This window comes from Trachurus trachurus (genome assembly GCF_905171665.1).
Source record: "Trachurus trachurus genome assembly, chromosome: 17".
NCBI classification, from domain to species: domain Eukaryota; kingdom Metazoa; phylum Chordata; class Actinopteri; order Carangiformes; family Carangidae; genus Trachurus; species Trachurus trachurus.
The window spans coordinates 20530802-20546823 of NC_139900.1; the positions used below are offsets into that span (position 1 = coordinate 20530802).

A 16022-nucleotide genomic window follows, 5' to 3' on the forward strand; every position below is an offset into this window, starting at 1 on the left:
CCACCACCACCACACCATAGATTGAAGTTACTTTTGAAGTTACAGATTGTCTTAGTTTGTTAATATTGTTTATTAGAATGTAATTTGTACAAACATTAACATTTCTCTTACAGTTTAAACCCAGTGACACTGCAAAGGGTCCAACTACTTTTAGTTTTAGGGCACAATATTTAAGAAAAATGTAAGAAAAATCAAAACTGAAAATCATTCAGCTGGAGTCTGGAGCCAAAATGGAGTCTGGAGCTAAAATAAATCAAATACATAACACAAAAATACAGTATGTAATAAAACTCTTCTAATATGAAAAATATTTTAAAAAGATGAACATTTTAATGGCAGAAAGCTGCCAGCATGCCAGTGTCAGTGTCTGCCAAAAGCACAGTCAAGCTCCATATGTTTCCACCACTTATAAATTACTTAAGAAAATTATTCCCAGCATGAGGCTGCATTATAGACAGTTTTCTCTGTAACTGAACATATTTCAGGTTGAAACAGATTTGCTATCAGGGCAGCACAATGTAGGCGTTGATCTTTCTTCAGAGGGTGTGAATGGAAAATAAACCTGATGAAGTTGATGCAAGTCTGTGTTTGTTCTGCTTTGTTACGGGTGAAGTCATGAATAAAACCAAAAGAAAGAAGAAGAAGAAGAAGAAGAAGAAGAAGAAGAAGAAGAAGAAGAAGAAGAAGAAGAAGGTTTTGTGGTGTTAATTTGGAGATTTTGATTTAATTTAGAGGTTTAACCCAATTTTTGACCCAAATTTTTCTTCTTTTTCTTTCAAAATGACCACACCTACTGCTTTTAGTACACTCCTTCAGGACAGTGCTCCGGGTGTATGACAGCATGTACAGTATGCCCCTTCGTCCCGGTGTGAGTACTGGATGTGTTTGGGCTGCCAGATCGGCTTGGGATCCTGCGTTTACAGGTGATGTCATGCATACAGCAATCATGATTGGTTGTAGGTCGAAAAAAAGGGTTTGTACAGATGAACAATGTTCAATAAAGTTTTTAAAAAAGTAGAGAAATGCATAAGAAACATAAGAAATGCCTGTTAGATTGGCTCATGGTCAGAGAGCTTTCACACATCTAGGGTTAGTTTATTGCATACACTATATTAATGTGTGCATGAATGGTGGACCCCGAGCCGATCTGCATTGTTGCCAACTTGGTGACTTTCTTGCTAAATCTGGCGACTTTCCAAACCCTCTTGGTGACTTTTTTTGTCAAAAGCGACTAGCGACAAATCTAGCTTTTCCTGGTGCTGTTACAAACGTTTCTGGTTTGGAGACTCGGACCAGAAAGCACGTTATCACTGCTGTTTTCAACGTGCGCGGGCGCTGTGAGCCGGCCGCCCCCGTCCCAAAGCACTCACCGGCGGTCAGTCACACAGTAGTGTCACGGAGCTGTCTCCACCCGCGGAGGTAATGACGTCATTTAGCTACTTCTAGAGACTTTGACGTTAGCCAATAGGGACTTTCCTTACTGAGGAGTTGGCAACAAGGTTCAACACGGTTCAACAGGCAGTGTTGGTGCTTGTTGCTTTCGGTATGGATGATTTTGGCCTTTTCAAGCAAACTGACAGCACTAGCTAGGTGTGGTCACCTGTCTTCTGAAGAAGACGAAAGCATCAAGGTTTGAAAAAGAATTGTTTTAATTTGTCTTATGAGAAAACCTAGCTATTGCAATTTGCAGACATGAACTCCATCAAGCTACCTAACCTTAGCTAAGGTTAGCTAACGTTAGCTCAAGTAGGTAAATCAACCTCAGGGAATACTGTTTGACCAATCAGGTTAAAAACATTTCTACATCTTTCATTCACTATTAGCCATGTTCACAGCGTCGCCATCTTTGCTTATGTCGGCACTCCGGTTGGGAAGATTCAACACCGTCACATAACGTTACCGTTGACGTTAGCAGTTGCAGCTATGCCGGCTAACTTAATTCAAATCAGTTTGACCCAAATGTACCGGGAAGCAATGAAAGGAAAGCAGTTAATCAGACTCCCGACGTTTGTACGGCTAGCAGCCAGGGCAGCAGTTGTTTACCCACTCCGAGTGATGACATAAGGAAAGATGGCGACGCTGTGAATATGGTCAATAATGGCATGCTTTTGTTTTCAACAGTAACTATTCATTCAGTTTGTGTTATTATTTTGTTTTAGTTTCCACTGTTGAAATTAACCCTTAGAACTCAGAGCATTCTATGTGCTTTTTTACATTACTATGTTAAAATGTATATACAGGGGGTATAAGAATGTGCAGGACAGAGTGTCTTATATCAATTTTTTCAGTACAACCTATGCAATCTGATGATATAATTATTTTTTCATTTTCACCAATTATATAAACACACCTAAGGAAAAAGTACTCAAAATTTTTAAAATCGATTTGATTTTTTTTTATTTAACATTCTATCACATACACAAAAACAGAGATCAAACATTTTTGAAAGCTTGAAATTGTAAAAAAAATTATACTGACAATAAAAACTTGAACAAATATATTATAACACTGTCTAAAAACCATAAAAACCATAAATAACTCATTCAATTTCCAGGCGGAATTTTATGTCAAGGCATGCCATTCTACCAAAGTCTCTCAAAAATCTGCCCATGCTTGCCACTTAAAAAAAAATTTAAAAGCTCCTGTTCAGGACAGGCAAAGGGGGTGTCACATTCAAATGTTATTAAATTAAAATGTTATATTTTAAACCAACTGTATACACAAACCTGAGACAGAAAATCTGAAATATTTGAAATCCGAATGACTTTTTTTCATTTAAAGTGCTCTCACAAACATAAACACAGAGATCAAACATTCTTAAGGGCTTGAAAATACTTATTCTGACAACAGGAAACATGGAGAACTGTATTACAAACAATATCAAGACACAACTTCATGCCAGCCTATGCATGCCACTCAGCAAAACAGTTCCTGTCTAGCAATAGAGAGAGGCGAGTGTCACAAGACTGAGCTTCCAGGGAGTGGTGTTACACATCACTTTTTGTGTACACTACTGTCTCCCACTATGGACCTGTGTCCCACTGTGGACCTGTGTCCCACTATGGCCCTGTTGGAGCTGTTGAACTCGGCAGCACATGCAGCTGGAGCATGGCTGCTTTATCTTTTTACAGGAATACCTGTCTTTTTCAACTCCACATAGTTGTTTCACCAGTTCCACGATGTCCTTGTGGGCCAGTCTCCATTGGTTCCTGATGGCTGCAAGCTCTAAGCATCATGCCTTGGTCCCAGTTGCAGCACTGCAGTTACATAAACATAATTTTATGAATTAGTATTACTGTACAACATGCATAGTACAATCAAGAACATGAAGAACTTTAGACACCCACATTTTGTTATCAATTTACTGTGCGAAAAATATCACCATTATTTTCATTTCACCACAGAGATAAATATCACAATATGCATTCAAGAATATGATTAATTTAGGCTCCAAATCATGTTTTAGTTTGCAATTTACTGCAGAGATAAACATGCACAAGCACACGCACACGCGCACACACACACACACACACACACACACACACACACACACACACACACACACACACACACACACACACACACACACACACACACACACACGGGTTCTGTGTTGCCCTGTCCCTCCTTCACATTTTCCAGCTGGGGGCTCAATGCGCCCACAGCTGACCATAAGCTGGCCCTAAACTGGCCACTGGCTCTATATAATTGTATTGACACGAGGAAAAACATATTTACATTCATGGCTTTCTATGATCAAATTCCGAGAGACCATACGAGGTTCAAAACAAACTTACGTTAGATGAGAGGCAGCGGGCGGCTGCCGTGGCTGCTCGTCTCCTCCGCCGTCGTCACGTCAGCGTCTCCGGTCGGAGGACGAGTCGACTCCTCGCCCGCAGATGGCGACTCTCTTTCTGCTCATTCTCATCTTCTTCCAGCCCAAATTAGTACACACACGCCTGATGTATATTCGTAGTCCGATGTTGATCCATGGTTCAAATCCATTCATACCGTTCAATCCTGTCGTTTTTTTCGTTTTCCCCATTTGCCGCTCTCTTTTCCTCTAATGATTTTCCGCGGGTCCTCTTGCTATTTGTTTCGTATTTTCGCGGGTCGAAATTACGTCGTCAATAACAATAACGTCAAATACGTCACAGTTCAAAGTTCACTTGGCTCAAACCATTGTTTTTGTGAACAAAAATAAAATAAAAACGATCTACTTTGCGAGTTCGGGCGAGTATCGCTACTTCCGGTTTAAAAAAAAAAAGTGCGATATAAAAATAATCATAACTTTGACTCAACATCACATAAAAAGACAAAAAAATGCATTTTGTAAAGCCTGAAGATGTTACCTATAAACACACACCCCCATGATGTCAATATAATGAGTTGTGTGCTTTTCCCATGGCAATTTATCAAGGGTGCGCTACCGGCACGGATCCGTGCCGCCTGAGTTCTAAGGGTTAACAGTGGTGCTGTTGGGGCTCCTGCAACTTTGAAAGTTGTTTGCTTGTCTGTTATGTGCAAGGGAAATGGAGTACAGCCTTGACAAATATGTCACATGCATGGGAAGAAAGAGTGCTGGTATGATTTATTTCACCAGCTGTTATTAAATAGAGGCATGGTGGTGCTGGGGACATACTGTAACACTGCCAGGGCTAACAAGCAGTTTTCATGTCTTCAAAATGCTGACAAAGAAAAAAAAGAGAAAGAAAGTCTGCTGCAATACGAGTGAATTTGTAATGTGACCTTGTCTTTTTTTGGTCAGAGGTAATGAATGAGTTTGCCAAGTGAGTCTTGGAAAGCAATATATGGGGAATAATTTATTTTTGGTGTTTTATTTTTTTTACAAGCTGTCATGAAACTGACAAGGTCTATAAGTCCTGAATTTCAGATTTGTCAGCCATGATGCGGCCGTTATAATCAACCACCTTAAGATAAGAACAACTTTGCCCGTGCCTCCTTCAGCGAAGGTCAAACACTCTCCAACTTTGCATTTAAATGTCCATCTCCCCCTCGCACTGTTTCCAAACATGAATCATTCCTCTGGATACATTTGTAATAGTGTAATTTGAAAGTAATTTCAAACCCTGCAATCTGGACTGTTATTGATGACTGCGTCAAATGACCTACAGGTACATGCGCCGCACACATACATACACACACACGCCCATGTGCCAGTCGATTTCACCAATTCTACCTCATTAATTCAAACAGTCTTACTTTCTAAACATCATAAATCACTCCCCCGACTAGCCGCCCAGCCCCTCTCACCTTTTTCTCTCCTTTTCCCGCTTTCTCTTCAACCTTATCGTCCCTCCATCTCTCCCTCTGTGTCATCTCTTCCCTCTTCAATCACCCTCATTTTCTCTCCCTTCCCCATCGCTTCTTTGGGAGGTCCAGAAAAGTTTGTAGTATGCAGTCTGAATGGTGCTCTGATGAATTGGCTGTCTTCCATTGGCCTGAAGATTAGCCCAAGGGCAAACCCGCTCCTGTTTCCTGGGTGCCATTCTGAAGATGAATAACTGTTTATTAACCCAATGCAGAGTGACTCCTTCCCTACCTCATTATGGAGGAAGGAAAAAAAAAACATGCTGGCAGCTCAAGCTGGCCAACGAGGCGCTCTTTCTCCCCCCCTGTCTCCCTGTCCCCCTGTCCCTGCCACTCTCCCTGTCTTTCTCTCTGTTCCTCTCTTGCTTCCCCCAGCAGATAAACCAGCAGCCTGATGTAATGTGACAGTGTGCGTTTGGTTCTTGTTTGCTCCCTGACAACCCAGGAAATTGGCTTTTCATCTTTACAAAAAAACACTGCACTCGGTATATTAGAAGGCATTCATCTTATTATGAGGGGCAGAGGGTAATTGGAAGTTTATGCATCCATTTTACGGCGATGGAGAGAGGGCCGGATTTACTAAAGCATTTGCAAAAAATTCTGTCCCAGGCGCATGTGCTGTATATGACACAAGTCCAATGAGGATGAGTCACTCACACTGTACCATGTATTTGCAAAGTGCAGCTCCTTATTATAAATGCTTTTTAGCCAACACTGTAAATATATAAATAATATTCTGTTGCACTTATCAAACCTGCAGAAACTGACTTTTTTTAACCACTAGAGCTGGAAACACAAAATATATTACCTTTTTAGTTGATATGGTGAAATTGTTGACATTTGTACATTTGTACATCCAACTCTCTGACCTCCTGGCAAACATAAATTAAATATCTCCTCTCTTTTAGCTCTGTTTTTGGTCCCTACCAGCCCCTGTGGGACTCACTCGGATCTTAATAGCTGCTTAATGCACCCTTCTGTTAACAGCTACTTTCCTGTCTTCTGTTTAAGCAGGTGGTGTACAGTGGAGTTTTTTTTAGAGTTGAAAACAGCTGCCAACTATGCCGGAGAGAATGGAGAGAGTGAACCAAAACAGTGGATTTACAGACCAGACAGTGTTCTCATGGGAGCTGCAGACTCAGATGATAATTCTCTGTGTGTTTGTCACTGTGTGTGTGTCTTTCATATTGTCCCATGGTTTTCTCATCAACATTTCATTCATTGGTTGTTGTGTTATACAGTTGCTATACAGTAACTAATTTAAGAACAGTGATGAGCCCATAGGTGCAGAGCTGGAAATCACACATTATATTCAATCCAAAATGTCAAAATCTATTTTAGTTCTGTAACAGCCCAAGATTTCCTCTCTCAAAATGCATTAACCACTATATTACTCATTAATAGCTCCATATATGATATATTGCATTGCGGTCTGGAGAAACACATATAAAACAAACACTAATTCAATATTTTCGTGGCAAAAGAAAAAGCCATAAGAATCATCAGTTAAAAAAAACCTTACAGCGAGCCAACCAACCCATTTATCTATTTGAACATTGTGAAATTCAAGGACTTAGTTGATTACATTAGAATACAAACCATTGTACAAAGCTATAAACAGAATTCTTCCTCCACATAGAAATCTGTTTAAAGTGAGGGACACCAGATATGACTTAAGAGGAACATTACTGCTTGACAAACCAAAGACATTTTACAAATGTAAAAAATGATTGTGTATCTGCTAAGGAGATAAATATTAAATTATGCAGCACGCTAGCCAGCTTTAAAAGACTTTATTTAATTTCTTGTTACAATATGGAAAATAAAGCTTATTGATATTGTACTGTTAATTTTGAATTGTACGCTGTGCACCATTATTTATTTTGTTGTGACATAAGTTTAAAGATATGGCTTTGTTCTTGCTTTTGCATTTTTTTTTTTTTTTTTTTTTTTTGATGAGTATCATCTTGTAAAGTGTGAAAAAAGGGGTAGGTGTAAATAAACCAAACTTTTGCTTACACCCTTACTGTGCCTTGAAATGTACTGAAATAAACATATTTGTTCATTCATTCGTTTAGATCTTTGCACAAGACACAACAAGGTTTTTTTTTTTTCCAGAAAGAAGAAATTTCCAGAAAATTGGTTTACAGTTTATGCTTTCTTCATCCACTTCTGTCTTTTACTGCGAATATTAGAATTTGAATCAAATTCTATGAATCACACTCAGGTTAAAAATTCACAGAAGCAGATGGTTTGAGACCCACTTAGTCCTCTATTTACATGAACCCAGCTCAGTGTGCCAGAGGTGAGCCAAAGGCATTTTGGTGTTTCCACAACCTTGCCTGGTGCACTGTTGGCTCGCTGGAGAACAGAGTAGAACATCATACATGTTGGGCGTGTTAGAGACAGTTACAGTCACAGCCAATCACATTCAGTGCTGCCATCCCCTTTCTGATGCACTGGCTGAAGTTGTGAGTTTCAAATGTGGATACGGCAGAGTGAATATAGTGTAAATATGTCTCTTGTCAAGTTTGAATTCTCTTTGGAGATACTAAAAATGCTATCATCATGTCCACGACTCATAGTGCACATTCTCTTGGTCATTACAATAGTCCAAAACCATCTGCAGTTTAATGAATGAATTTAGGTTTATAATTGTCATGTCAAAAACTATAGACAATAGCAGGTGACAGGCAGAAATGCTCTGAGACAACTTTATGGGCAACCAGACAAGCAGGTAACTTTTTTAATGGAAACAAGCTTGACACCATGGGCATTGAAGTTTCAGTGGCTATTTTTGCAGCTGCCTGGTGTTTTTGTTGCACAGAATTACACCAGTTCTCCTGACATGTCTCAGTGTGGCTTCATATTAGAGACTGTATCCATACTGTCATGTATAGTGAGGGATTATTGGATAGAATTAATGCAGTCAAATCCAACAATCCTACCTTCATTTTTTTTTTTTTGAAGCTGTGTAAATACCATGTAGATCGAAGTTTGGGGGTTATAGCAATATAATTCAACAGCACCACAAACTACACTCTGTCAAATAGTTGCATTTTGTTAAAGGGATAGTTCAACATTTTTGGCAAATTGGCCCACTGCCATGATCCCTTTTAGGAGTAGGTTCATTACGTTTAATTGTCGGCGCAAGCTATTTTTAGAACAGCGGAGCAGAGCCGCAAGCTGCTCAGAACAACACTACGGAGGCTAATGGGCTAATGTGCAGGTCACAACTTGTCCACAAGAGTTTTGGAGTTGTTGGATTGTGTATTTGATCAGTTTGATGAGGGAGACCAAGAAATCCCATTAGCCTCCGTAGTGTAGTTCTGAGCAGCTCATGGCTCTGCTCTGCCATTCTAAAAATAGCTTGCACCGGCAAGTAAAGGTAACGAACCTACTCCTAAAACTATTGGGATTATGGCAATGGGCCAATTTGCCAAAATGTTGAACTATCCCTTTAAGGAGAATCAGGCCATTGAGTGTAACTTTTCCTTTTGAGCAAGAAAAGCTCTTACCTCCATCAGGGTTATGTTTCCACCTGCATGTGCTGCTCTGTATGTCATCAAGACCCCATAAAAATAATATATTACTGATTTACACAAAACTTGATGGAGGGATGAGATACAGGCCAGGAGAGAACCCATTAAAGTGCCAGTAGAGGTCATTTCCTGGATATTAGATTATTATTATTTTATGTTGTTTGACGTTGACCAGGAGAGACACTGACCTGCTGACAAAGAAAGTACTACACATAAACTTTCAATGAGGACGCTTGGTTGTAGCATGACACATTGTTGACAATAATCATTACTGGCACTTGTATTGTAATTGTCAGTATATGTGATATAAAACAAGTTCGCTCTCTGTGGCCCTCATTTATGAAACTTGCGTACACCAAAAAAATGGGTGTACACCAAATTCACCGCAAGGATCGGCATTTATTAATCTGAGCGTGAGCGTACGGTAAGCACAAATCTCACGCCAGCTCTGACCAGGTGTACGCACATTTGGAACCAGCGTAGAACATGCAGGAAGGAGTGCTGCTGTGTCAAAATGATTATTAAACCACAGTCTAATAACGCAGCGATGTGGAGCACATGTTGTTGTTGTTTATATTGATAAAAAGATTTTTAAAAAGTAGCCAAAAAAAAAATGATACCACCGGTCCGTGTTGAAAATTTAACTCGACTTTTATTTTGAACAACTGAGATGAATTAAAAACCATGATGTGACAGATGCTCGTTAATCAGCTGTGTAAACAGAAACAGTCAATGACAGACAGACCTGTTATTGTAGATCACACACAAACTTCCAACATCTCCTGCACCAGAGCATGACTGGACGGCTCCTCAGTCTCTCTCTCTGCTGGACACCGGAGCGGGGGGGGGGCTCCGCTACCTGTCCAGGTGCAGCTGATCTCCGCGGCGGAGTGTTTTTTTTTTTTTTTTCCCCCGTCACCGGGACCTGTCAGCGGGAGATCGAGCCGGTGTTTCACATCCCTCCATCAGCCAAACCATGCCAGCGGTGCTGATGGTCATAAAGTCGCGTTCGCAGCAGTAATATGATATGATTCCTCCTCAATCACTTGTGTTTAGTAAACTGCAGGAGCATTTCATGAGATCGCTGGGTTTCCTGACGTGGTCGGTGACACGTGCGTCTGCAGCCTCTATCCACCGGGATGACGCTTATCAATCACAAAATCTATCAATCTATCAATGTCCAGATATTTAATGTTGCCGCCCTCTCCCTGTTCAACGCGGTAATGTCGGTAAAGTCCCTCTTCTTGGCCGTCTTCCGTGTCTCCATGTCGTAAAAGGGGCAGGGCGACGCCTCTAAAGCAGGAATATATCGGGGCGTGACATTTAAATTACGCTCGTTTTCAACCGCCGGATTTATCACCACCACGCCGGTTCTACGCCGAAATCAGCAGCGTACACACTTTTGGTGAATCACACGTGACACTTGGCGTACACTGATATTTACACCAGAATCTACACCAGATCCTGCGCAGGTTTGATAAATGAGGGCCAGTGTGAGGATAATTGGGAGCAAATCAGTCTGCCAGAGATGAGAACAAACACTGTAAGTGACGGGACCAACACATGTCCAAAGTCAAACACTAAATCCAGTAAATCCATCTTAAGGCGAAAACCAAACTCAATTACTTCTGCCCTGGGAGCTGCATTTAGTTAGCCTGATTAAAAATATAGGCCTATAAAATGAACTAATAGAGTGAGAGTTAATATTAATTACCCATCAAATTACTAAGCACGGAGGTTTTTTTTGTGACTTTGTGCTCATTAAACTTGAATTTGAACTTGACGTTTCATAAACTGCGAGGTCACTTGTATTTTCCCAGCTGCATTGCCCAGCTCAATGTGGACTCAGTCCTTACAAAGCAAGGACATTAGAAGAGATATAAACTTGTCCTAATACCTTGAAGACAAACGGCTCTGTAAGACATTGCTGTGTTTGTTGTACATGTGGTAACAGTGAGGGGGTGAAATAACTCTCTGAAACAAAGAAGAGGATGCCAGATAGATAAACCACTTTGTTTTTACTTAAGCAAGCTGAGCACAGAAGAACTGCTGAAAATGACATACAAGGTTTACTGACTGTCAGTGAGAAATTAGTGAAGTAATTTTTAAAATCATATCAAGTGTCATCCTGCTTAGTTCTCAAGCTCACATGTACCATCGCTGCCCTGTAGAAATCTTTGCAAGTCCGGTCGCCGTGGTAACCGCCACAGCCTAATACTGGACCCACGTGTAAAAACTAAACAAAACGATTCAAACAAACGAATGGAAACACAAAGGAACAAACCAGTTTTCGTTGACCTGAGACTAAACCGAAAAAACCTTTCTTTTTAAAAGTATAATAAAATCAATCAGGTGTCATCAGTTACTTAGGTTTTGTCCGATCGGCAATAGAAGGATTTTGCAGAACAATTACATTATTATGCAAGTACTGGTGTGCACTGTGAATAGTGACTCAAAGTTTCACAACACCAAATCAAAACAAGTGTGACTGGCATTTACATGGAAAAAAGCTACATTACCACGTATTCCGGAGAATGTGTTTGTTGTTCTGTCTTGGTAGAAATACTGAAATATAAAAAGCAACACAGCCTTTGCTGGGAAATCAAACACAAAAACCTAAATGTGCTTCTTATCTTAACATTGAATCTCCATATAAGGCATGAGTTTGTTTTTGTTATAAACATTTTTTTGGTCTTTGCACTCGGTTATCTAAAAAGCAATGTGCACTTGTCCACACCTGGGGGTTAGATGGAGCATTATTTACAGCGTTGTTGTCTGCAGACCTTTTTGTTACCACATCAGAAGGTTTCTTAATGATTTTTCAGCTCAAAAAAAGTCAAAAACTCAACATTGAAGATATTTTGCCATTCAGTTTGCTGATGTGTTAAACCGTATTTGGGTATAGACACACCACCAAGGACAGAACATCACTAACAGGCTTCTCACTCAAATGTTAAGCGTAGATACTTACAAGTGTTCAAATGCCAGATAAAATGGAAGGCAGGGATTAAAAAGAAATATTCAAAGACAGTAACAGGGTTCAGGATTATCAAATTTTAAACTATTAAGCATAACATAAACAACTCATTCACCACATATATAATATTATCCCATATTCCCTTCCCCACCCCCAAGAGGCAAAGAAAATAGGCATAGAAAAGGGGGGAATCCTTTTCCACTGACTGGGTTTTGAAGACGCCGTAAGAGTTCCTCTTTACATATCAAAATCGCCCTCATCTTTGCAAGGTACAGATCTCAGATATACTTAATGACATCGGCCCTCTCTGACGTTCTGATTCACAAAACCCATCGGTGCAAGGGAGTCACTCAGCTCGAACCAGTTTGTCAAAAGCGGAGCGGTAACAGCAAAAACGTAAGCCTCCAGGCTGGTACAGTAGAGCCTCTGAAAGAGAGTCCATGTGTCGGTGGTTTCTCCACAAAAGGACTCGACTCTCCCTCTTGTAACTTGTGGATAAAAATGTGACACCAGATAAAAGCAGCCAAGGGCGACGGTAAGAAAAGCCCAGTCAGCCTTCAGAGGTGTGTGTTCTATTAATCCGGACAGTTTGAGTCCAAAAAGCCAACAGTCGTAGGGCCTCAACCCCCCCCAGGGTTTAGTTCAGGGTTAAGGTCCCTGAAGCAGCAACTCTCCATTTTCCGTGCGCGGTATCGCTCCTGAACCTGATTGGTTGTGCTGAGCTAGATAGCTAGCTGCACAGCTGGGCCAGCTCAGGTTCAGGAGAAGCGTTGGGGAGCTTGGAGTTGAACAACTGCAGAGAATCCTTGATGCGCGCCACCTCTCCGGCTGACAGCTTGAGCCGGTGGCGCAGCAGACAAGAAAACAGGTCCAGTGGCTGCGGCGCCGGCGGAGACAGGCGGTTGATGCGGTCTCTCATCTCCAGCAGCATCAGGAAGGCAGCGTCCTGTGTGCCCTGCGTGTAGGGGTAGTCCAGCTGGAGGATCAGATCCTTGATGCCCTCCGGGTCAAAGTGCATGCTGTATCCAAACACTTTCAGCGTGTTGATCTTCATGTACCCCAGGTTGGACGTCTGGTCGTCCAGATCCAACGGCTCGTAGAAGAGAGTCTCGTTCACTGTCGGATCATCCGTGACGATGCGGCTTCGCAGGTAGATGTGCACCGTTTCAAAGAAGGACTTCCATTTGTTGCCCAGAGACAGAGTCCAGTTGTAGCACTGAGCCGTGACAACGGCGTCCAGTCGAGTTCTCTCCCAGTCAGGGAAGTCAGGCTGGGTCACTGGCATGAACCAGCTCTCCGAGTGACTCCCGCCGAAAGGATTCACGTAAATGGCAGGCACGGGCTCCAGTGTCGAATTCTTAGTCGAGCATATCTGGAAAGAAATGCCCATTAGCATGTGGATGAGATTGGACTTGTTTTTGTTGCTCTTGAGGGTCAGCAGCATCCTCTTCCTCCAGGCAGGGTTGAACCAACTCCCCAGGCGGACGTCGTTGCTGATGTAGATGGCATGGACCTCTATTCTGCTGTCCAGTCGCTGCAGCAGGTACTTCGCCTGGAGAGGGACAGATATAGGTATTGTTGCATCTCTCACTCTCCATATAGTATATATACACATTTGTGTGTGTGTAATAATGATTATATATTATCATAATTATGTACTACATATTATGTTTGATGTTTTAAACTTAATCTTTTGTTAATATTATAAAAACATGAAAACCATCTTTAGGTTTGGCTGTCAACTTTAAAATGGAAACTATGCCTTTTTCTGTTGTTTTGCCAACCCTCCTCCCGGCCATGTGCATTTGTTTTCAACGAAACCGGCGAGAAAGCAATCAATAAAGAGGTGGATAAGGTTTTTTTTTTTTTTTTAGCATATAAGCATTTTATGATAGTCTAATAGTCTAATCTGTCCTAAACAAGAGATTACGGGTTATGGGGCGCATTTGTGTTGCGGTGCCGCCGAGACGGTGGCTCTGGTCTTGCAAGTTACAAGTCACTTATTTAACCAAATTACTCTGAAGCTCTTTAATTAACATAAAAATGTAGCATAGTTATGGTAAAAAAAAGTTCCCATTTAATAAAAAAAATAAAAATCTACCATAATTCAGAAGAGGGGATGACACATTGACATCTTGATGGTGATGATGCCTTCATTTGCATATCTATATAACTCCAAAGTCATAAAATCTAAATTTTATAACTGCTATACACAATAAAAAATATATAAAATCAAACTCTATAACTCTGCTGTGACAAACTTTGACCGTGGTACTTCCCGCTACAGTTGGTGTCTCCTAGACCACATTTTGTTACGGTAACGTAGGCATACAAGGGGAAAACAATACCAGCCAAATTGTTGTGAGTGACATAAACTGAATTATGGAATTTAATCTTTTAAATAGCCGGGTGTTCTTGCTAAAATCTGTCTTGCTTGACTGAACTCAAGTGTGTGTATGCATTGTACACATTTTGTTTTGTCATCAACATGTGGACTTACAATAAAGATTGGGAATAAATATGAACGAGATAAATAAGTATTGTTAATTTACAGGTATTTCACGTTTGAGTATGTCATAGATTGTAGAACTTTTTCAGCAGTGTAGCATCCTACAAAACAAACATTGATTTTTCCAGTTTGTGTTGTTATTTTTTTTGCTGTTATTGTCTGAGGTCTGATTGTCTGTAGGTACAAAGAAAGACATGACTGTGTCTAATAAAGGCTACTGTACATTTTCTCCACAGGGGTTAAAGGACATCATATGAAACCAACAGAGTCAACAAATGTGAGAAAGCTATGAGAACCTCAGCATCGGGCATGTCCAAGTCAAAGTTCAGATAGTGGTCCAAGGATGCGGCGATGCTCGGCTGGCAGGAACCGAAATGAAGGAGGTTGCCATGGTGACAGGATCCACATCGGGTCGCATTGTCGCTGGCACAGGAGGAGCAGGAGGTGGTGGAGGTGCCCACAATGCAGGGAACGGCTCCCTGGCAGGTGGGCTGCTCGGCGGGGCAGCTGCAGCTCTTCACCTCCTCAGAGAAGGAGCCCAGCACGCCATGCTCGTTGCAGTACAGCAGAGACTGAGCCCTTCTCAACCAGAACCCCACAGACCTGCAGGGGAGGAAGGGAAAACACAATAATACAGCTGTGAATACAACATACAACATATTCCAACACAGTATGTTTTTATTTGAACTTGTATTATAAGTATTTTAAACTATTTATTGCACTTTATTTTTTTTCTCTTTTCTTTCTTGGATATGTGTGCCATTGTTACTATTGTAGTGTATGTATTGTGTATGTATGTATTGCAAGTACAAAGCAGCTGTTACGACGCCACGGGACAAATAAAGTTCATCTGATTTGATTTGATTGAGAACACAGGGGCAGATCTGAAAGCTCACTATATACTGTAATTGGGTGTGGTCAGAATCACACCCTGTACATCGCCATGTTGAGGTAGGAAATTACACACTTGGAGGTCAGCAAAAACGTGCATTTTAAAGGTCATAGTATACATTTTTTTTGTCATAAAGAAGGTCTTGATTCTATATCAATACAATGAAAGAATCAAACACAAATGCACACAGCCTGTATTCAGAAATTGAGCCATGAAATCAGCTGTTGTGGCTTCTGTATCTTTGTGATGTCACTGTGACACCTCGCAGGACTTGGTTTCTTTGAGTTTCTACCCGCTAACCTGCTCAACACTGCAAAAACTCAAAATCTTGCCAAGAATATTTGTCTTATTTATTGTAAAATGTCTCATTTCTAGTCAAAACTAATCTCTTTTCACTTAAAATAAGACTCATCACCTAAAAATGAACTTGTTTTTAGATAATTTTCATTTGTTTCAAACTAATTTTCACTTGAAATAAGTAGAAAAGTCTGCCAGTGAAAGCAGGTTTTTTGTGCTTGTAATAAGAAAGAAAAATGTGATCCACTATCAGAATTTTCTACTTATTTCAAGTGAAAATATGCTTGAAAGAAGTAAAAAGTGTCTAAAAACAAGTTACTTTTTAATGTGATGCGTCTTATTTTAAGTAGATCTGTTTTGACTAGAAATAAGACAAATATTCTTGGCAAGATTTTGAGTTTTTGCAGTGCAGAGAGAAACCTGAGAGAGAAGATGTAAAACTACACTGTGGTGATTTGTAGTACTTAAAATCAC

At 40.7% G+C, this 16022-nt stretch overlaps 1 protein-coding gene across 1 annotated transcript in view; it reads right to left on the reverse strand.

Moving 5' to 3' along the window:
• Positions 1-12580: 12580 nt before the first annotated feature.
• Positions 12581-16022, reverse strand: part of brinp2 (bone morphogenetic protein/retinoic acid inducible neural-specific 2) — a gene marked incomplete at both ends in the record, with an annotated part of 170097 nt that continues 166655 nt past the window's right edge. The window contains 2 exons of the mRNA XM_083991619.1: positions 12581-13402; positions 14656-14962. Of these exons, the coding sequence (XP_083847745.1) occupies positions 12581-13402; positions 14656-14962 (1129 nt within the window). The remainder of the gene's footprint in view (positions 13403-14655; positions 14963-16022) is intronic.